This window comes from Aquarana catesbeiana, linkage group LG11, assembly GCF_042186555.1.
Source record: "Aquarana catesbeiana isolate 2022-GZ linkage group LG11, ASM4218655v1, whole genome shotgun sequence".
Classification (NCBI taxonomy): domain Eukaryota; kingdom Metazoa; phylum Chordata; class Amphibia; order Anura; family Ranidae; genus Aquarana; species Aquarana catesbeiana.
Window position 1 is genome coordinate 217080212 of NC_133334.1, and position 22904 is coordinate 217103115.

The 22904-nt window shown below is 41.8% G+C and overlaps 1 protein-coding gene across 1 annotated transcript in view; it reads left to right on the forward strand.

Annotated features, from left to right (window-relative positions):
- TUT1 (terminal uridylyl transferase 1, U6 snRNA-specific) overlaps positions 1–22904 on the forward strand; it is a 37522-nt gene that overhangs the window by 9089 nt on the left and 5529 nt on the right. The window contains exons 3-7 of the mRNA XM_073605306.1: positions 9230–9430; positions 10595–10709; positions 10784–11058; positions 22506–22693; positions 22787–22896. Coding sequence (XP_073461407.1) covers positions 9230–9430; positions 10595–10709; positions 10784–11058; positions 22506–22693; positions 22787–22896 — 889 coding nt within the window. The remainder of the gene's footprint in view (positions 1–9229; positions 9431–10594; positions 10710–10783; positions 11059–22505; positions 22694–22786; positions 22897–22904) is intronic.

Here is a 22904-nt window from a genome sequence, read left to right on the forward strand (position 1 = left end):
TTCTTAGATGGCGGTCCAATTTTTTCCCCCCCCATTCGGATTTGTGGTCATATCGTGCACCCGGCACAGTGGGGGGGCCCAGACTTTGGTTTAAGGGCCCCCGTTTTTCCATTGCCATCTAGTGGTGCCTTTTGGATGCCATTTGTTGGCTCACAATGGATTTTTCTGTGTCGGGGGCTTTTTATTCTCCTTTGGAGGATTTATTTGCCTTTTGAGGTTTTCTTTTCCTCCTACAAATGAGTCTCTGCTTTAATACTGGACATGTGGTAATTTTTTCTCTTCCACTTGTCCACCATACATGACAATCCTTTATTGATTGATTTTCCATGCATTATTTATATTTAATTTTATTCGAGACTAGGATACATATTGTACAAAAAACCTTTCCTCTCGATCTACAATGGGTTGGGAACTGCCTTTTGACATGTTCCCGTGCACATGTGGATCGGGCTGAGGATGTCTCTGCATACTCCGGAATCTGCTGCGGATGTCCTTTGCAGCAGTACTGTTAGCCCCTGTCCTTACATGTGTCTTTGACCAGGGAGGTTGAGGGGTGAGCGGAGCAGAAGTGCCGGCCTGTCTCTATTTCCGGACACGTGAGTATTTCTTTCTCAGTGTCCGCAATGCATGTCTCTTCCACAGCGCCCTTCCGGTCATTGACGCCCGGGGGGGCGGGGTGGAGGATCGGCCTGTCTTCCCCTATGTTCTGACAATAGGAACTAATAATGAAGCGAGGGAAGTGACGCCACTTCCGTTTGACGGAGTGACGTCATTCTCCCACGCTCGTCTAACGTAACAAGCGCACTGACTCATAAGGAGAAAGCCGGGAGCCCCTGAGCCGCCAGCGTCATTTCTCTGCTACCCATTGAGGAGAACGGACAGTCCTTAGGCCTGTGCTCTGATCTAGAACGGATCTCTGTCCCCTCTGGACCTGCGTGCGGATTCTATATTCGGTAAGCTTTAATCATTACCGCATTTTGTCTCCCTGCTTGAATGATACACTCTACCTTTTTACCACTTTTTTGTTCTTGGATTCCTTTCCCATATTGTGGATACAACTCGGAAAAGGAGATATCTCTCCACATTCTATTACCCCCCTTTTTTTGGCATTTTTTTCGCTGCTTTGTTGTATCCTTCAAGCCTTTGTGCCCACTTATTGTTTAATTATTGGCCTTGCTAGCCTTCATATTTTCATCTATTCACTTTTGTTTTGAATATAAAAGTTATGGAAAAAAAAAAAATATATATATTTCATATTTTCTTTTTTTAGGAAGGAAAACTTTCCTTCTCTATTACATACGAAAATAAACTTCTTACACTTGAAGACATACTCAAATCATTTTTTATACAAGGTTGGTTTTGATCTCCGCAGATGTGATATTTTCACACAGAGGATATATAAATTTACATATATATATATTTTTTCAGATTGCACACACCCCCCTTTTCCCCAAGTGTTGTTCTTTCACTTGGGGTAATTTGGCGTCTCTCCTTGGATTTTGATATCTGGGGGCTCTTCTGCACGATAAAAGACTGTTCACTAACCGGATGGGGAAGTTTTTGGAGCGCTATGCTGAGAATTCGTTGGGTCAATCATGATTACTGTAAGCTTTATTCACAAATCATTATTTCTGGTACTGTAAATATGTATGTATGTATACTTATGTTACCTTTATGCCTTTCAGATTATGGCAAAATTTATCCCTGAAGAAGAAATTTAATTATTTTGAAACGCGTTGGATTTTTTGCCACATCTGTAATATATCATATTGTTTTTCTTTTCAAATATACATGTCCATGTGTTTAATTTACGTTTTAATACTATTTTTGTATCAATAAATTTATTCAATTTTTAAATACTTTTGCCTTTTGTTGCCTTAAAAATCCCAATTTTTTGAGGTTCCTATTCTATGTTGTTTAGGGATGATGGCAACTCTTTCATAACTAATCTTTGAGGAGTCTATACCATGTCAATCCTTGAGAGACCATTTGAAACAGGTGCTCAAAGGACCTGATCCAGGTGGTCAGGGCAAAGAAGGGTCCTTCCATTCGCCTTTGTATGAGGTTGTTGGGGAAGATGGTGGCTTCATTCTAAGCAGTTCCCTATGCTCAGTTTCATTCAAGACTGCTGCAAAATAGTATCCTATCGGCCTGGAACAAGAAGGTCCAAGCACTAGATTTTCCAATGCATTTGTCGCCAAAAGTGCGCCAGAGCCTCAGTTGGTGGAGGATATCCGAGAATCTGCAGAACGTGAAATCCTTCTTACCAGTTACCTGGAAGGTGGTAACAGATGCCAGCCTTTCAGGTTGGGAAGCAGTCCTGGAAGAGGCGTCTGTCCAAGGGAAATGGTCCAGAACCGAAAGGACCTTGCCCATCAACATTCAGGCAGCGCACCTAGCCCCAAAGGCCTGGACATTCAGGTTGCGGAATTCTCCTGTCAGGATTCAATCTGACAGTGCCACAGCAGTGGCTTATATCAATCGCCAAGGGGGCACCAGAAGTCAGGCAGCCCAGGGAGAGGTAAACCATATGCTAACCTAGGCAGAAAAGCATGTGCCGTGCATATCGGCAATCTTCATTCCAGGGGTAGAGAACTGGCAGGCGGATTACTTAAGTCGCCAGTAGTTGTTCCCGGGGGGAATGGTCCCTTCACCCCGACATCTTCCTGGCTATATGCCAAAGATGGGGGATCTCGGACATAGATCTGTTTGCGTCCAGGTTCAACAACAAAGTCGACAACTTTGTGTCAAGAACAAGGGATCCACTCGCATTCGGAACAGATGCGTTGGTGACCCCATGGGATCAGTTCTTACTGATTTATACATTCCCTCCTATTCTGCTGCTACCTCGACGACTTCGCAGGATCAAGCAGGAAAGGAAGTCGGTAGTTCTTGTGGCCCAGAAGATCTTGGTATGCAGAAATAGTAAAGATGGTGGTAGGGGTCCCATGGACCCTACCACCACGTCCAGACCTGCTATTGCAGGGACCAGTGTTCCATCCTATTTTACAAATGCTAAATTTAACGGTTTGGCTATTGAAACCCACATTCTGAAGAATCGTGGGCTTTCAGGCTCAGTGATATCTACTTTGATTAATGCAAGGAAGCCAGCTTCATTTATTATAGAGTCTGGAAGGCATATGTTTCCTGGTGTGAATCCAGGGGTTGGCATCCTAGAAAGTATGTCATGGGTAGAATTCTTGCCTTTCTGCAAATGGGGTTAGAGATGAAATTGGCCTTAAGTACTATCAAGGGCCAGGTCTCGGCCTTATCGGTATGGTTTCAACGTCCGCTTGCTTCGCATTCTTTGGTCCGAAGCTTTATACAGGGGGTAACGCAGCTTAATCCACCGGTTAGAGCACCCATGAACCTTTGAGACTTGAATTTAGTTCTGTCAGCATTACAGAAACAGCCTTTTGAGCCGATATGACATATTCTTTTGGTCCTTTTGACCATGCAGAGTTTTTAAGACCTCTGCAATTCGCACTGGCATGCTGGTAATCAACTTCTGGGCCACATCCTGACTGCTGGCAGCCCATTCTTGCTTAATTAATGCTTGGAGTTTGTCAGAATTTGTGGGGTTTTTCTTGTTCACCCGCCCCTTTAAAGGATTGACCACAAGTTCTCAATGGGATTAAGGTCTGGGGAGTTTCCTGTCCATGGACCCAAAATCTCAATATTTTTTTCCCCAAGCCACTTAGTTATCACTTTTGCCTTATGGCAAGGTGCTCCATCATGCTGGAAAGGGCATTGTTCCTCACCCAACTGTTCTTGGATGGTTGGGAGAAGTTGCTTCCGAAGGATGTTTTTGTACCATTCTTTATTCATGGCTGTGTTCCCTTGGCTAAGAAGCAACCCCACACATGAATGGTCTCCGGAAGCTTTACTGTTTTCATGACACAGGACTGATGGTAGCGCTCACCTTTTTCTTCCATGGACAAGGTTCTTACTGGATGCCCCAAACAATTGGAAAGGAGATTCATCAGAGAAAATGACTTTACCCCAGTCCTCAGCAGTCCAATCTCTATACCTTTTGCAGATTATCAGTCTGTCCCTGGTGTGTTTCCTGGAGAGAAGTGGCTTCTTTGCTGCCCTTCTTGACACCAGGCCATCCTCCAAAAGTCTTCTCCTCACTTTGTGTGCAGATGCACTCACACCTGCCTGCTGTCATTCTTAAGCAGGCTCTGCACTGGTGGTTCCCTGATCCCACAGCTGAATCAACTGTAGGAGACGGTCCTGGGGCTTGCTGGACTTTCTTGGGCGCCCTAAAGCCGCCTTCACAAATGCAATGGAAATGTTTTTTATGGAATTAAGTTCATTTTCATGGCAAAGTGTGACTTTGCAATTCATCTGATCACTCTTCATAACATTGTGGAGTATATGGAAATTGCCATGATAAAAACTGAGGCAGCAGACTTTGTGAAGATTAATATTTGTCATTCTCAAAACTTTTGGCCACGGCTGTACTACATCTTTTTGAGTTTTTGTTAACTATAAAATGTGGAGAATCGAGAACCTGGCCTAATCTATGGATTTGGCTTTTCATATTGTACTTTTGTTAAATAAAATATACAAAGTTAAATATTTGTATTAACATTTCTTTACTGAGTACTGTATGTGATATAGTGTTTACCACCACCACCACCACAATAATAGATGAATATGAACACATGTCATTAGGCCCCCTTTAGGTATATTTTATTCTCCTAAATGTTCACTGGGACACAGCTGACCTGTGCATATCAGCCATGCTCATACTGTACATGGTTAAACACTAGGAAAAATTCTCCCCACCCATGGGCTAATATACTCCCAATAGACTACACTGGTAGATTTTTTTTTTTTTTTTTTTTTTTTTTTTTACTGTAAGCCAAGAGGTAGTAATTATGCTATTTTTCGTTGTTTGAATTTGAATTTTATGTTTACTGTCCATTAAGGGACATAGAAATTATCGGAATTCTTAAACAGCTGGGTTACTCTGTCTACTGGAGGTTGGGATACTGGCAAACAAAATGCTTTAAGCCAGCCCCTGTATAACAGACTCCAGCTATCTTGTCTCAGTATTTTGCTAGTGTCTGAGAAGCTGGATGCCTTTTCTTCAAGCGGAACTTTAGTCATTTTTTCATCTTCCCATCTATTAAATACTCTGCCCTTGTTTTAACTTTGGATAGTAAAATTTTTTTTTCTGCCAGTAAATACCTTATACAGCCCACTTCCTGTTTCTTGTCTGGTCATTAGCCTAGGCTTATTACATCATGCACAGCTATCTAACTATTGTGAGAGTTTGCCAGAAAGGGAGGGGGTGGGGGGTGAGTCATAAGAGGGCCAATGAGAGCTGCAGAGCTGAAGGGGTGCCTCTGTGTGTCTGTGTAAATCCAGGACGTGAACAGGCAGCAGCTTCAGCTGCCCACAGTCAAAATGGATGCAACCAGAATCAGTGGAGGGAGATTTCTGTAGCAGATTTGTCAAGTACAGAATCACAGTATATATAAAATATGCACAGTGGTAGGAGGGAAGCTTCAGAATGGCAAAGATGTTTTTATTACAAATTATGTGAGCAGACTGCAGTTCCTCTTTCAGTTCTACTGAAATAAAGCTAAACTGTATTTTCCCTTTCAGGACAGCATAGCTCCTCCCATTCTTTACAGGAAACACTCATCCATCTTTAAAAGAAGGTTACTTCCCACCGATCCTCAATATTATTGTTTCCCCTGGCTTGGCCAGAACACTGCAGGAACTGTGTGAAGGATATTCTCTTTCAGGTTCTTTCTGGAGAGAGGGTTGCTCTTACCTTTTTTTTTTTTTTTTCCCCCCTTCTATGAAGATCCAGCATCTTTAGGGAATAAAATGCAGTTATATTTGGCCTTTTAGCAAGTGTTTGAGACACGGACCTAGCCTTTTAGGACATGGGCATGCTTAAAGATGCTATGGGTAAGAGAATGGATTCCCTGATTAAAAGATCTTGGGAATCTGCTATGTTGAGTCTAAAGCCAGTGCTGGCGACCACTTATGTAGCCGGAAGGATGAGGGAACTGAGTGGCGACATAGTTCGCTAGGTGGAGTGTTTAGCACGCTCTTTCTTTTGCCATTTAGATTAGGGGAGGCACCTTCCAGTTGCTGCTCCTACTTCTAAATCGCTTTATAGTCGCTGGTCTCTTTCCACTGCCCGCCTACAGTGGCCTGGTCACCTCTGGCCACTTGTGACCCTCATCAGGATCTGCTGCGAGGGTTTGTGTCATTTTAGGCCTAGTTGTCTGCTTGGCAATGCAGCATGGCTTTTCAAAGACAGACAGAGGGACATCTTGCTTCAATAGGTGATGTCAACCCATCCTCAATTTGCTTCTAGGAGTGATTTTTTTTGGCAACTTAGCTCCTGGGTCTCCTGTTATTATAGGTTCCTCTTTATTGGTTTTGATGAAGGCCTAAGGCCGAAACGCGTCAGCATTTTTGGATGATGTTATCGCTGTAATGCTCAATTAATCATTTACTATGGAGAGGCTGTCGAGTTGCCAGCCTGTACTTTCTATGGATCTTTTGTGAGCTTAATTAGCCAGAGCACCGACTACTCTACACACCAACTATACTTTATAGCGGTAGAGCTTGGGTGAGTTTTTCTCTTCCTCCTTATTGGAGTCCTCTATAACTCTGCTGCATGAGACTGAGACCATATATTCTCAAGACCCCTAATATCCAGTTTGCCCCTTGGACGATGTCTCGTCCGAAGAAACGTGCGTAGCAAAGAGTTTAGTGGTGACGTTATAGCCAAACAGGAAATGAAAGGAACTCCCTGCAAATTAAGGCAATTTCTTGGGGGACCCCAGGTCACCAGAACTAGTGTCCCCATTGGAAGATTTCCCCTTTATTACTTTTCTGGGGACAACCCAATATTTTTTTTTTCTTTTTTAATTTCACTTAAATTGATAATGGTAAACAGGACAAATAGCGGGCACATACAGCAATGAAAACATATAAGCATTCTAACCCCTCATGCACTCTATCCAAATCTAGAAAAAAAGTTTTGCATTTAGTTTAACACATACTTTAACACATGTCTTTTACCTGTAACAGCCTCTCTTCAAAAGTCCTGAGACTGCTACTTGGCTCTGCTATCTTGGATGTGATGTCAGCAGCCACAGCAGATTCAAGGGTTACACTCTAGTGACACTCTATAGTATTCCCCATTGCTTCTCCCCCAGCAGCTATGAGGGGTGTTAAAGTCAAGCCGGGACTTTTAATTTTACAGGTATAAAAAGGGATGTTAACGTGACGGTACTACATGCAGTAGCAAGTGTATCCTATTACGGATAGGTGGTGCACATGTCACAGGCCAGTCCAGTGACTGTTAAGATGGAAGACAAAAGTGCTAGTGTGTGCATGGAACAGTGTGTGGTAATGAAGTTTTTTGAATGAAGGCGTAAAACCCGTGGATATCTACCGAAGACTTCAAGCACAGTACGATGATTTGATACCCAGCCACAGTAAGACATTTGAATGATAAACATTTCAAAGGTGACCATACATCTGTTCATGACGATCCCAGCCATGGTGGTTCCCAGCCCACAACAGTAATTTCTGTGAACATTCACACCTAATCCTGTATATTCGATGCATCGCCTGTCATGAAATTGCACAAGAGACAAGTCTTTCTGATGACGAAGTGAAGCAGGATGGTTCAGGCATACTGACAGATCTTTCTGTGCCGAAGCTTTCCAGGCATTAAATGCTGGGATAAGTGTATAAATGTAGCAGGGGAGAATTTCAAAAAATGCAGTTTCCACTCCTTGAAATTTGTTTCTTTTAATATATAAAAACTCAAAAGTCCCGGTTGACTTGAATGCCCCTCGTACATAAAGGGTTATAATTGTAGGTAAATGGAGTTGAAAAGATGCTGGCTCAGCACAGAAATTAATGAAAGACTCCAAGAAGAGAGAGAGGGCTGTTCCAGGAAATCTTCCTGGAGTAGTCTAATTTTCAGTTGCAAGTAAATAAAAATCGTGTGCAGGACAAAAAAAAATTGCAAGTAAGCATTTTATAAATCTGACTTTTCTGTGATTTTTACCTGCTATTTTTTAAGTGGGTGACAGGGTCTTATTAAGTATGAGGGTCAGGATAAGGTTTAGCTTTAAGTGGAGTTCCGCCTAAAAAAATAAAAAAAATTTAAGTCAGCAGCTACAAATACTGCAGCTGCTGACTTTTAGGCCTCATACACATTGGATGTTTTTTGCCGTTTTTACAGCAGCTGTTTTTGGCTGTCGACGTTTTTTTCTACAGTCATTAAACTCTCCATGTTATCCTATGTGTCCATGCACACATAGGCTGTTATCAACAGTTTTGAGAAGTAAAAAAAAAACAAATCTAGTGGGTTCTGAGAGACGTTTTTCAGCTGTAAAAACGCTCTAACGCTGATAAACATCGATAAACGCTCAAAAATGACGCTCACCAGCATTTTTTAACATTTTTGATCCATTGAAAAAAAAATTAAAAAATTTAATTTTTTTTTCTTAAAAAAAAAAAAAAAAAACACTAACGCTAAAAAACACTATTGCAAAAAAGTTGAAAAACTCACTGCAAAGCTACTGACATTTTTATAATGTTATTTTAACGTCCAGTGTGCATGAGGCCTTAAAAGAAGGACACTTACCTGTCCAGGGAGCCCGCGATGTCCTCACCCGAAGCTGAGCCGTCCCCTCGGCTTCGGGTGTAGGCGCTGGCATTGCTAGTAAGGGAATCCGGAAGTGAAGCAGTTGCTGTCTACGCTGTGTGTGCTGTCTTCTGGGACCTGTGTGTCTCCCAGAAGACAGCGGGGGGGGGGGGGGCGCAGAGAAGGGGCCGGACATGGTGTAGGACCGAATACCTGTAGACAGTTATCTGCTCCCCCCTGAAAGGTGCCAAATGTGACTTGGGGGGGGGGGGGGGGGGCAGGGGTGTAGCCGGACAGAGGAAGTTCTATTTTTGGGTGGAACTCTGCTTTAAGCTTGGGTATCTTGTATAACTTTTGGGAAACAGTCTATTCACTTAGTTTTAGCACCTGATCACCATTATACTGCAAAAGATCTCTTTTCTCTAAATATGGAGGAAGTGGAATAGTGAAAATGCTGCAAACATAATGTATGTCAAATATTTTTTTTTTCTAAGATCTGCATGTTATTAACGTCAGTTTCACTGATAACAGACTGACTCTTTCTATATGTAATTCTGTTCATATAAGTTAATTTGCTTTCATTTGTAGGGTCTTTATGCCATTGTTGAGTTTGAGAATTCAGATGGAGTGAGTGCCGCTCTGGAACAACACGATATTAAACTAGAGGGGCAGCGACTAAAGGTAAAACCTCGAGAGAAAAAAGAGTTCAAGAAAAAGAGAACAGGAGTGCGAAACTTGCAGCCTCCTGACCAGGAGGCACTGAGCAAGGAACTTATCCACTGTAAGGATGTGAGTGTAAACCCAAGTTCTACCTTTAAAGTATTTTAACACTAATATACTTATTGCTCATTCTACATTTTCTTACATGGAACTCTCACATGTACAGAAAAATCACAAAATCGCAGCTGCTATCATGATAACCTAATTGTAATTACCAGTAGCATACAGTGCAGCTTACACTAGCCTCTTGGGAGAAGTAATACTGGTGAATTTTAGCCTGCCTGTATAATACAGGAGGAAACTGTAGGTAAATAATCTAAAACAAATACATTTTTCAAATGAATGTACAAAAGCTTTGCAAAACGTTTTCTTTCTTATGGCCAGAAAAAAATTACAGGCAGCACTGAGCCCTGTCCCTATAGTGCTATCTCTCCTTTTTAGTGCATGTAGTCTGTACGTGTTGCCTGCTGTTCAGGGCACAGAGAAAGTGGAAACTGTAATCTTTTGTTGTGAATGATTGCAGCTGGAGAAGAGCACTGCCATTCACAAAAACACCAAGCTACCATCAGCACAGGCCAGGTACTACTCTAGGCTCAGATAAGTGTAGTAGCTGGTGTGTGATGTTGTCAGCTTTTGTTTTTTCAAATGAAATTGCTGCCCTGAATATTGCGTGGCGGGTCTGGTTCCAGTATATAAACTAAATAGGAGCAGCAGAGTGTTGTTCACTCCTGTCATGCCCCCCTCCTCCCAAGCTTGGCATAAATCGGTTTCCTTTGATCGGTGGTGTTTGGATAGTTAGGTGTGCAGGTGGGACTAGCTATCCAAGACCTCAGATCAGCAACCCCTGCACGGAGAGAAACAAGGAAAAGTGCTATGTACACAGGATCCTCTGGGGGGCTTGCAAACTTTTCTTTTCTTTTGGTGATAGTTCTTCTTTAAAGCTAGCTGATTGGAATAAGTTGTGAAGCTTTACAGCAAGACCATGCCGCAGTAGATGGTGGGGCAGTAAGCATGTGGACCTAGACTCTTGGAAAGATAAGGGAACTATCGGGACCTGCAAACTAGAAGCTTTTGATTAACCTAGATTAATAGCTTTCAACAACTTAACAATTGTGCTGTTGTAAAAGTGGTTATAGTAAAAATAAATAAGAAGAAAATGAAACCTCTAATCAAATTGAAGCAAACCTAAGATAGGGCAGAAAATACATTTTGTAAAGTTATGGTCTCTTTTAGGTGGAAGAGCAGATGAAGAGCGTAGTCACACTGTGTTCTCCATCTCGTCATGAAAGTCATCTACGGGAGCTGCTTCTGTCTCTGCTGAAAGAAACTTTCACAGAGTTCTTTCCAGGTGACTAAATACCATGATCCAAATGTATGTTACTATTTGCACTGTTTCTTTAATGAGTATGTTTTCTGTGACAGGCTGCAAACTTCACCCTTTTGGTTCTTCAGTAAATGGCTTTGAGATCAGTGGTTGTGACCTAGATTTATATCTGGAACTTGGGGAAGTGTTGAATGAGGAAAAAGATGATGTTGAAGATGTAAGCTCAAAAGAAAAAGATATGGATAAAGGTATGAAGAATGAAGGAGATGAAGAAATGGTAGACTGTTTAGAAGTGGAAGAAGTGCAGAAAGATGAGATAATGGAAGCTGAAGAGACCAAGCATGATGATGATGATGATGATGATGATGATGAGGTACGGTCATGATCTATTTAGGTATGACTTTGGCTTTATTTAAATAATTTTCTATCTTAAAAAGGTTCACCCATGCAAAACTGATATTTGATTTTTGATATTGGAGAGTTAAATCATCTGAAAATTAAAGACACCAGGGGCTGACATTACCTACCAGACTCTTCTGTGTATGTTTATCTAAATAATCACATTTGATTATTCATATGATGTCCTCTCATGCTCGCATTGACTGCGCGCCCCCTGCGGCGTGCACCGGCAGTGGTCTGTGATCATGGCATCCTTTGGATGCAGCTGATCACATATTGGAGTAAAGAGCCAATCACGGTGGCTCCTTACCACGTGGTCAGCTGTGTCCAAGCACAGCAGAACACAATGTAAACAGAATTTGCCAGTTATCGTCAATACTCCCCTCGTGCTTACAGAGCCAAAAACTGGCAAATCCACAGAGCATATCAGTGTTCTGATTATCAGTGCAGCCCAACAGTGCTTATAACAGAAGCTAAGAAAAACTTTTTTATTTTTTTTCAAAATGTTTGGTCTTTTCTCATGTAGCAAAAAATAAAAAACCCAGTGGTGATAAAATACTACCAAAAGAAAGCTCTATCAGCAGCTAGCTGCCATAACCCTGGTATCCTCTTCTTCAGTGAGTCGTCTGGTTTAAGATAAAAGTGGTCTCTGCGGTGGATTCGGTGCATCGGATCCTTCCTGTGGCCTGACATGGAGACGAGTGAAGGGAAAATGGCCCCCACCCGTCTACATATCATTGCAGAGCGGAAGCGACGTCAAAACGTCACTTCCGCCCATAGCTCTTAAAGGGCCTTTTTTTTTTTTTAAATGACCAAATTTTCTTTTTTTTTTTTGACCCCAGATCTCATATTTAAGAGGTCCTTTTTTTCTTTTTTTCTGTTACAAGGGATGTTTACATTCCTTGTAATTGGAATAAAAGTGACACATTTTTTTTCCTTTTTTAAAAACAGCGTAAAAATAAAAGGTAAAATAAAAAAAAGAACAAAATAATTTTTAGACGCGCCCTGTCCTGACGAGCTCGCGTGCAGAAGCGAACGCATACGTGAGTAGCACCCGCATATGAAAGCGATGTGCAAACCACACATGTGAGGTATCACAAAAAAAAAAAAATGAGCTAACTTTAATGTTGTCTTATTTTTTTAATTCAAAAAAGTGTATTTTTTCCAAAAAAAGTGCGCTTGTAATGCCCCGTACACACGGTCGGATTTTCCGATGGAAAATGTCCGATCGGAGCGTGTTGTCGGAAATTCCGACCGTGTGTGGGCTCCATCGGACATTTTCCATCGGATTTTCCGACACACAAAGTTGGAGAGCAGGAGATAAAATTTTCCGACAACAAAATCCGTTGTCGGAAATTCCGATCGTGTGTACACAAATCCGACGGACAAAGTGCCACGCATGCTCAGAATAAATAAAGAGATGAAAGCTATTGGCCACTGCCCCGTTTATAGTCCCGACGTACATGTTTTACGTCACCGCGTTTAAAACGATTGGATTTTCCGACAACTTTGTGTGACCGTGTGTATGCAAGACAAGTTTGAGCCAACATCCGTCGGAAAAAATCCTAGGATTTTGTTGTCGGAATGTCCGAACAAAATCCGACCGTGTGTACGCCCTATAAGACTGCTGCGCAGATACGGTGTGACAGAAAGTATTGCAACGACTGCCGTTTTATTCTCTAAGGTGTTAGAAAAAAAAATGTATAATGTTTGGGGGTTCTAAGTAATACTGTTTTTAACTTGTAATCAACAAATCTCAGAAAGAGGCTTGGTCCTTAACCACTTGCCGTCTGCGCTGTAGCTGAAAGGCGGCTACAGCGCGGACTTAATTTGCCGGGAGGGCGTCCCTGGGCGTCCTCCCATGCTTGAGCGGCCTACGTGCAGGGCGCACGTGGCACGCTCTGTGATCAGTGAGTCTATCAGTGCCGCCTATAAATCACCAATCTGAGTCATTACCAGTGCTGCCTATAAATACCACCTACCAGTGCTCATCAGTGCCACCCATCAGGGCCCATAAGTGCCATCTTATCAGTGCCCATCTGTGCAGCCCATCAGTGCAGCCTCATCAGCGAATATCAATGAAGGAGAAAAATTACCCGTTTGCAAAATTTTATAACAAACTATGAAACATGATTTTTTTTTTTTCAAAAATTTCTGTCTTTTTTCGTTTGTTTAGCAAAAAATAAAAACCCAAATGGTGATTAAATACCACCAAAAGAAAGCTCCATTTGTGTGAAAAAAATTATAAAAACTTCATACAGTGTAGCATGACCGTTCAATTATCATTCAAAGAGTGACAGCGCTGAAAGCTGAAAATTGGTCTGGGCAGGAGGGGGGTTTAAGTGCCCAGTAAGCAAGAGGTTAAAAAGGTTTTGTTTTAGTCTGGTAAATAGGAAATGTGTATTAGAGCTGCACGATTAATCGTTAAAAATCGTTATCGATTTTAGTCTGCCAAGTATCACAACATTCCTAACTAAGTATAAACAATGTAACAATTTGTCCTTTAGATTTTTTTGTGCAAATGAGGGAAGTTTAACCACTTAAACACTAAACCTTTTTCTGACATTTGTTGGTTTCAAGTCAAAATCATTATTTTTTTGCTAAAAAAATTACTTGGACCCCACAAACATTATATATATATATATATTTTTTAACAGAGACCCTAGAGAATAAAATGGCGGTTGTTGCAATGTTTTATGTCACACTGTATTTGCGCAGCAGTCTTTCAAATGCAATTTTTTGGAAAAAAATACTTTACTGTTTTTAGTTTTTTTTTTTTTTCAAATTCATTAAAGTTAGCCCAATTTTTTTGTATAATGTGAAAGATGTTATGCCACGAGAATCGTGATCTTTATTCTAAGCAAAAAAATCGTGATTCTCATTGTGGTCAGAATCGTGCAGTTCTAGTGTGTGTGTGTATATATGTGTGTGTGTATGTGTGTGTATATATATATATATATATATATATATATATATACACACACACACATATACACAGTATCTCACAAAAGTGAGTACACCCCTCACATTTTTGTAAATATTTTATTCTATCTTTTCATGTGACAACTCTGAAAAAATGACACTTTGCTACAATGTAAAGTAGTCAGTGTACATCTTGTATAACAGTGTAAATTTGCTGTCCCCTCAAAATAACTCAACACACAGCCATTAATGTCTAAACTGCTGGCAACAAAAGTGAGTACACCCCTAAATGAAAATGTCCAAAGTGTCAATATTTTGTGTGGTCACCATTATTTTCCAGCACTGTCCTAACCCTCTTGGGCATGGAGTTCACCAAAGCTTCACAGGTTGCCACTGGAGTCCTCTTCCTCTCCTCCATGACTACATGACAGAGCTGGTGGATGTTAGAGACCTTGCGCTTCTCCACCTTCCATTTGAGGATGCCCCACAGATGCTCAATAGGGTTCAGGTCTGGAGACATGCTTGGCCAGTCCATCACCTTTACTCTCAACTTCTTTAGCAAGGCAGTAGTCATCTTGGAGGTGTGTTTGGGGTCGTTATGTTGGAATACTGCCCTGCGGCCCAGGCTCTGAAGGGAGGGGATCATGCTCTTCTTCAATATGTCACAATACATGTTGGCATTCATGGTTCCCTCAATGAACTGTAGCTCCCCAGTGCCGGGAGCACTCATGCAGCCCCAGATAATGACGCTCCCACCACCATGCTTGACTGTAGGCAAGACACACACTTGTCTTTGTACTCCTCACATGATTGCCGCCACACACGCTTGACACCATCTGAACCAAATAAGTTTTATCTCGCTCTCGTCAGACCACAGGATTTGGTTCCAGTAATCCATGTCCTTAGTCTGCTTGTCTTCAGCAAACTGTTTGCAGGTTTTCTTGTGCATCATCTTTAGAAGAGGCTTCCTTTTGGGATGACAGCCATGCAGACCAATTTGATGCAGTGTGCGGCATATGGCCTGAGCTCTGACAGGCTGACCCCCCCACCCCTTCAACCTCTGCAGCAATGCTGGCAGCACTCATACGTCTATTTTTCAAAGACAACCTCCTGGATATGACACTGAGCACGTTCACTCAACCTCTCTGGTCGACCATGGCGAGGCCTGTTCTGATTGGATCCTGTCCTGTTAAATCGCTGTATGGTCTTGGCCACAGTACTGCAGCTTATTTTCAGGGTCTTGCCAATCTTCTTATAGCCTAGACCATGTTTATGTAGAGCAACAATTCTTTTTTTGAGATCCTCAGAGAGTTCTTTGCCATGAGGTGCCATGTTGAACTTCCAGTGAACCAGTATAAGAGAGTGAGAGCGATAACACCAAATTTAACACATCTGCTCCCCATTCACACCTGAAACCTGGTAACACTAACGAGTCACATGACACTGGTGAGGAAAAATGGCTAATTTAGCCCAATTTGGACATTGTCACTTAGGGGTGTACTCACTTTTGTTGCCAGCGGTTTAGACATTAATGGCTGTGTGTTAATTTTGGTGGGACAGCAAATTTACTCTGTTATACAAGTTGTACACTCACTACTTTACATTGTAGCAGTGTAATTTCTTCAATGTTGTCACATGAAAAGATAGAATAAAATACTTACAAAATGTGAGGGGTGTACTCACTTATGTGAGATACTATGTATGTGTGTGTATATATATATATTATACAATCTATATATGAGGAAAAAAATGTTTGGGAGGTATGAGACTTTAAGGGTGCATTGCGACAGGAAACTAAATCAACAATATATTTTAAAAAATATATACAAATTTTATTAAATGAACAACATCATAAAATCAATACATACAATACAATCATAGCCATAGGTGTGTGCAAAACGTCCTATTGGAGACAATGATTTATTGTAAACACGTTCATGTTTTCTACATGTTTCCCCATGTGGCTTCTTCAAGAAAGAACGTGACAATTAATTTATTCGGTATAAGAACCTGTGCTCAGTCAACTTTAATGTTTGCAATAAAAACAAAAAGAAACAGAAATTAGTACAACAAATATAGGCATGTAATATCTTATTATGTACATATGGCTGCATTTACACACATGGTGAATGATACCCAAACGAAAAAAAACTCCTACCTCTTGGAGTATAGGAGCCTGCGTAGAGTTAAAAAAAATGATGAACAGGGAATGGGATCCAGTGATGCACTACCTCCGCATAACCATAGTTTCTTTTGTTTTTATTGCAAAAATTAAAGTTGACTGAGCACAGGTTCTTATACCGAATAAATTAATTTTTAATAAATTTTGAGGTGGCCGACTCACTTTTAATATAGAAGTGATATGAGTGGGGGGGCGTGATCTGGAGCTGCATGGAGTAAGACGTGCGGCGTTAGAGCATCGCTCGAGACCCATCCTTTACACCGATCCTGGGGGCTATATTCCCCGCTGACAGACGCCTAAAGGCTCTAGCTCGTCTGCTTCTCCCTTCGCCGGCATGTCTCCTCCTAAAAGATCCGGAGCCGCTGCAAAATTAGCTCAATACCACCATGACGAGCGGGACCTGGCAGAGGAAGATGGCGCCGCAAAGCCTCCCGCAAGTGACGACCAGACCTCCGGAGACACAGCTTGAGTGTTGGAGGCCATCGCTCTCTGCCAATCCACCCTCACCTCCAGGATCGAGGAGGTGAAGATTGACGGCATCTTGATCCGGCAGGACGTCCATAAGCTCCGGGAAAGGGTGACCGAGACGGAGCGCCACGTGGAGGAGGGCCTGCATCCACTTCAGGTCACCACTGAACAGCTGCAATATCAACTGAACACGGTTCTCTCCAAACGAGATGACATGGAGAGCCATCTCAGGAGATGTAATCTCTGTTTTGTGGGACTCCCCGAGAAGTCCGAAGGAGCGAACCCCCCCCACGTATCTAGAAAATCTGCTCGTCAAGACCTATGGCAGAGAGGCCTTCTCCTCCGCATTCGTGGTGGAATGCGCCCACTGCCTTGCAGCAAAACCCCCACCTGCAGGAGCCCCGCCGAGAACCTTTATTGCCAAGTTCTTGAACTACGGTGACCGGGATGCGATCCTCAGGCTTACTCGTGAAATAGGTAACATCCCTCTAGGTCTCCGCTGAAGTCCAAAAGAAAAGAGCGTGCTTCACAGAGGCGAAACGGCAGCTCCGCGTACATCACCTATCATACGCAATGCTCTTCCCTGCACGACTCCGCGTGGTGAGTGATGGCAAGGTGCAGTTTTTTGAAGACCCGCAGGCTATTCTCTCCTGGCTGGAACGACGTGGCATATCCGATCCGGCCCCGCATAGACCTTCATCCCATATGCACCGCAGCCGTCGGCTGCCTGAAGCTGGAAAACTGCTCCCTATGCTCTGCCTGCTATATCTTGCTGTCTCCGGGAACCGTGAGTTGGCCTTATACATTGTATAATATTACTTTTTCAAACTCCTTACCCCCGGCTGAGATTTAATGCCTTCTCCGCTTCCTCCATATCCGCATTACAAGACTTTGCCCTTCCCCCACCATTATGTCTGATTTCAGTGTCTCGGCGGCCCATCTGCGCCCGCAACACCCGACATTGAACGCCTCTCCCGCATCACCGTGCGCTCTCCAGCTTGATCGCCCCCCTTGACCTTGTTGGTCACCTCAAGACTGTGGCATACTTGCCACCCCTGACTACAACCTCTCTACAAATGTTTGTCTGTCCAGCCTCTGCCTCCTTAATTGTAATGGACGGCAGTGTGTTGAATCTGCCTTGCTGGCTCAGTGTAAATGCAGTTTAGTTTCTGTTCTTACATATATCGTGTTTTTTTTTCTTTTTGATGTCCATATTGATATAACATACGCATAATCCTATTTTAACTGCGCAGTTGTCACTGATGGGTCTGACTTTTCTCTCTGGATCTAAAGCACCCCAGATTAGGGTGTGGTAGCCCCGTGCCCATCGAGGTTTAATATCGCAGGCTTGGAACTCCCCTGATGGCTCTTACGTCCCATGGGTACCCAGTACGCATGTATACTTCGTTAAAAATTGTATTATGGTGCATGTATTGTTTTGCACTGTTTGCCGCTCCCTGGGAGTCAGACTGCATCCACTGCCCCCCCCCCCCATATGCTATAGCTTCACTAAAAATTGTAACCTGGAATGTCCGGGGTCTCGGTGAGAGGGCTAAACGAACCGCGGTCCTTTCACATCTCAAATCTCAACGGGCGGATATCTCTATCCTTGTTGAGACTCACCTTGCTGGTCAGAAACAGATGTGTCTCAAAAATCCATGGGTGGGCTGGCTATACCAGGCCCCACACACTTCTAACTCCTGTGGGATTGCAATTCTTATTGCCAAAACAGTGCAAATTCAGCTTCATACCCTGCAATCGAACCCCCAGGGCCGGTCACTGTTTTTGCATGCCACCATAGGGGGGCCTGGAGATCCTCCTTATGGCCTTCTACATCCCTTCTCCATTTCAATTTGCCATGCTGCAGCTGGGTGTCGATTTCATGTCCCAACACCCGTCAGTGCCGGCAATCTGGGCAGGGGATTTTAATATGGTCATAACCCCACAACTAGATAGGCTGAGCCCTGCTAACCCCCCTCCTTCTACACCTAGTACAACTAGATTTGGAAAATTTCTTACAAAATTTGCCCTCACTGACACATGGAGACATATCTATCCGTCACAATCACGTTTCTCCTGTTTCACTCCCTCGCGATCATCTATGTCCCATATAGACATTATTTTCCTTGCCTCCCCTCTCTTTCCCCACCTCCTCGATGTAAGTTTTGACGCTACAGTGCTTTCCGACCACTCTCCTTACTGGATCAAACTACGACTACCGTCTCCCCCTACTGCCCAGATCTGGAGGCTGAACCCCTTTTGGCTCATCACCTTCCCTGATCTGGACACCATCCAGTGTGAGTGGAATCACTATTTTCGTACAAACGATGGCTCTGCCCAGGTTGGATCCATATGGGAGGCCTTCAAAATGCACGCCCGTATGATCCTTTCCATGCGTATCAACCGACACAAGGCCACCTCCAAACAGTTGCTCTGCCAGGCAGAGGACCGCCTCAATACCCTAGAGCAAGCCTTCCAGAATGACCCAACAGCCGCCAATGCCTCTCTCGTACACATGCAGTCCAGGCTCACAAATCAGCTACACTTCGAGATGGCTTAACAAGGTATTTTTTTCAGTAAGCAACGCACCTTTGAGCATGGCGAAAGAGCTGGCAAGCTCCTTGCCTACATGGCCCACCTAGATCACAAACCCCTAGTAGTGGTCTCCCTCCTGTCGACCTCCGGGGCCAGGATAACAGATACCAACAACATCTGATGTGTATGTCAATTGGATTGATTTGTAATTGTAGTGCCTGTTGCACTATTCACCCGTATGTCTATATACTTTTTTCTATGCTCAATAAACATTGTTTTGAAATAAAAAAAAAAGAAGTGATTTGAGTGGCTATACATTTTTTACACAGGTATAATTAACACAAGCACTTTTGCACTCTATAGCAGCACAGCACGTTACACCATTTATATATAGCCACTCGATCACTTCACCACGGGTGGTGGAAGGGGTCAATTGCAACACCCACCATTTTATTCTCTAGGAATTTTGTTTAAAAAAAAAATGTTTGGGGAATCTAAGTAATTTTCTAGCACAAAAATGATGATTTTTGCATTCGCGTTAAAGTGGTTAAACAACCCCATCCAAGATTGCAGTCAAAAGCAAGCATGCAGGCAGCCACTGTTTTGCTGTTTTAGATGACCACTAGTGCTCTGGAGATACTTTGTTGTTTTAATAAGTTTACTTGTGAAGACAATTGTATATATAAAGTTACTTTAAAATGGTTTAAAAAAAAAACGTACTGTTGTGAATTCATGAAGAAATATATTTTATATTTACTGGCAGAAACATGAGAGATGCTTAGGCCTCAAAAAGCAGATGAACTGTGATGTTAAATAATTGAACTGTTGCCCTCTTGGAGACCTTCAGGACAAAACTGACGTTCTCATGTTTGACCAAGTCTTTCTCTACTACTTCAAATATTGAAGACTTTTACAAGCATGTATTGTAAAGAAAACTGTTGGAACAAAAAACTGCTCTTGTCACAAAACAAGGAGATATTTACATGGTATTAGTGAATAAACAAAAAAAAAAAAAAAAAAGAGTAGTCAAGATTATACAGACAATTCTCGCATAGAGATAGCCTCACCTGGCATAAGCCTATTTTGTTCAAGTGATGGACTGTTTAAATAGCTAACACCTTGGCTAACAAAACTCATTGTATGAACTTTTAGGATGGTTTAGACCAGTGGTTCTCAACTCCAGTCCTCAGGACCCACCAACAGGCCAGGTTTGCAAGATAGCTGAAATACATCACAGGTGATATCACTCGCTGCTCAGTGATTGCAGTATTCTAGTCTGCAACTCCCCAAGGTAATACTTAAAATCTGGCCTGTTGGTGGGTCCCGAGGACTGGAGTTGAGAACCACTGGTTTAGACAAACAAGTCATTTCTAAACACCCAGTGGGAATGTTCAAGGTCCATCTCAACACATTAGAGAGAGTTGAATATTGTGCCAGTCAAAAATATTTTAAAAGTATCTATAAGGTTATTATAAGTCATTTCAAACTATCTATGACATTGTAGGTCACAGAGATATTATAATGTTGGCATCTGCGGACCCAACAACTTTGCTATGAAGAAAATGTATATGAAAGTTTGAGTTTATAAGTAGAAGTGTTTTAAGTAACGAATTAGTATTAGGAAAAACATATCATGATTATAATTATATAAGATTGTAGCCTATGCTTAGATAAACAAATGTTCAGTGGAGATACCAGAAGTTATACAGGTATCTATATAGATAATCATTTTTATGTAGTATTGATGAAATATATAACAATGTGTGTATTTCCTAGATAGACCAGTCTTTATAGACATACATTTATAGAGACACATATATATGTAACCAGTTTAGGTAATAGTGATTAATCAAGATTATACTGAGTGTATTTTACATTAGACCGATTACCAGAATATTTAAAAGTATATACTATCCTTACCATTATACACATTATGAAAATAGAATGTATTAACTTAAAAGGATGGACTCAAAACACATGTGAGACACCTGGTGGTTGAAAGTGGTATTATTTGAACTCACTAAATTTCCAGAAGAGGTTAATAATTAAGTCTCCTAACCCAATGGGAAGTGGCCACGTCCTTTTGGGCAGAGCCATTATAATTTTTATGGTCTTATTATCTGAAATGGTATTTAGAGGCAAGTAAGAGAGGAAGGAGGGAGGAAGAGAGCTGAGGGGGAGAGCTCAGGGATCCACCCTGAAGGGGGGACACTGGGAGACACACACACTCCCAGACTGACACTCATGCACCATGCATGAATACATATCTTTACATTCATGAAGATTCCTCAACACCTAATACTTAGAACTCGGAGGTCACAAGAAGTAAATCCTCTTTAGGAGTATCCATTTTGAAACTACGGCAGCCATCTTAACTCTGGTAACCAGCCAATAGGAACTGTAGCCATCCTGGAATGGGTAATTATGTCATGTTGATTTTATCTTGTATGTTCTCTCAAATATTGATATGTTCTCCCAAATATTGATGTATTGAATATTATACAGTTGAAAATCTTTCTCCGAATCAATAACCGCCTTGTAGATTTTTCTCTAAAGATTCAAATTTTTCATTATATTTTTCTTTTTGCATAGTTGTCACATTTATTGACAAAACAAACGTCTAATTTATTTCACAACTTTAACCACTTACTTACCTGCAGCAAAGTAATGGTTGCATGTGTGAAATACAGACGTTCTGTTTAATTGTCAAGTTCACAAGGTTATTGATTCTACCGAGAAGTTATCAAGGTGGTATTAGGTCAAAGGGACGGTACGCCCATTTTTGCAAGTGTTTTTATTGATTTTCAAGACGTTCATGTAACGCAATCGGTATCTTAAGTTCATGTGATTATTTGTGTTTGTTTACCAATACATTTCTATTTCGTATGACCACACATCTCCGTGAATAAGTTTCACAAGCATAGACTGTGTTATATAGGTTGATTTTGTATCTTAAAAATATCTTCGTTAAAAATTACTCAATGATAATTATTGTGCGGGAAACCTGTCCTTAAAAAGGCACTACTTATTCTAACTGATTATTCACGACAGTACAAACTTCCAAAGAAAAAATACGTAAACATTGAAACTTTCAAAAAAAAAAATTTAAAACTTTTATCGACACCCAAAAAAAATTACATATATACCCTAAAGTTCAGGTGATTTTAAAGGATAGATCTTTTATGCCTTGTTTTTGTTTTGCACGTCTAAACAAGAGATTTTCTTGTGATTGATGGTTTTTAAGACTTAGAGTTGTTTATGCATTTTGATTATCTCAATACAAACTCATGAATACAGGAATATTTCTCTTACAGACTTTAACTCCTGGCCTGTCCTTGAAGGGTCTTTCCAATGAGGAAATCCTTAATGTAGTTGAAAGAGTTCTACGTCAGTGTGTTCCTGGAGTACACGGGGTTCAAAGTGTTCCTTCTGCACGGCGCCCAGTAATACGCTTCCAACACAAGACTTCAGGGCTCAGGGGAGATATCACTCTCAATAACAGGTAGCCTCATTATTTCAATATGTTGTGTCAAAATTTGTTACGTGTTTTGTCTAATTTCAAATAAATTTTGCTATTTCTAATTTTTATCCCTAGGCTTGCCTTGCGTAACTCCTACTACTTGCGCCTCTGTTCGGACTTAGACCCTCGTGTCCCACAGCTTGTGTACACCGTGAGATACTGGGCTAGAGTAAACCAGCTAGCAGGTGAGAAT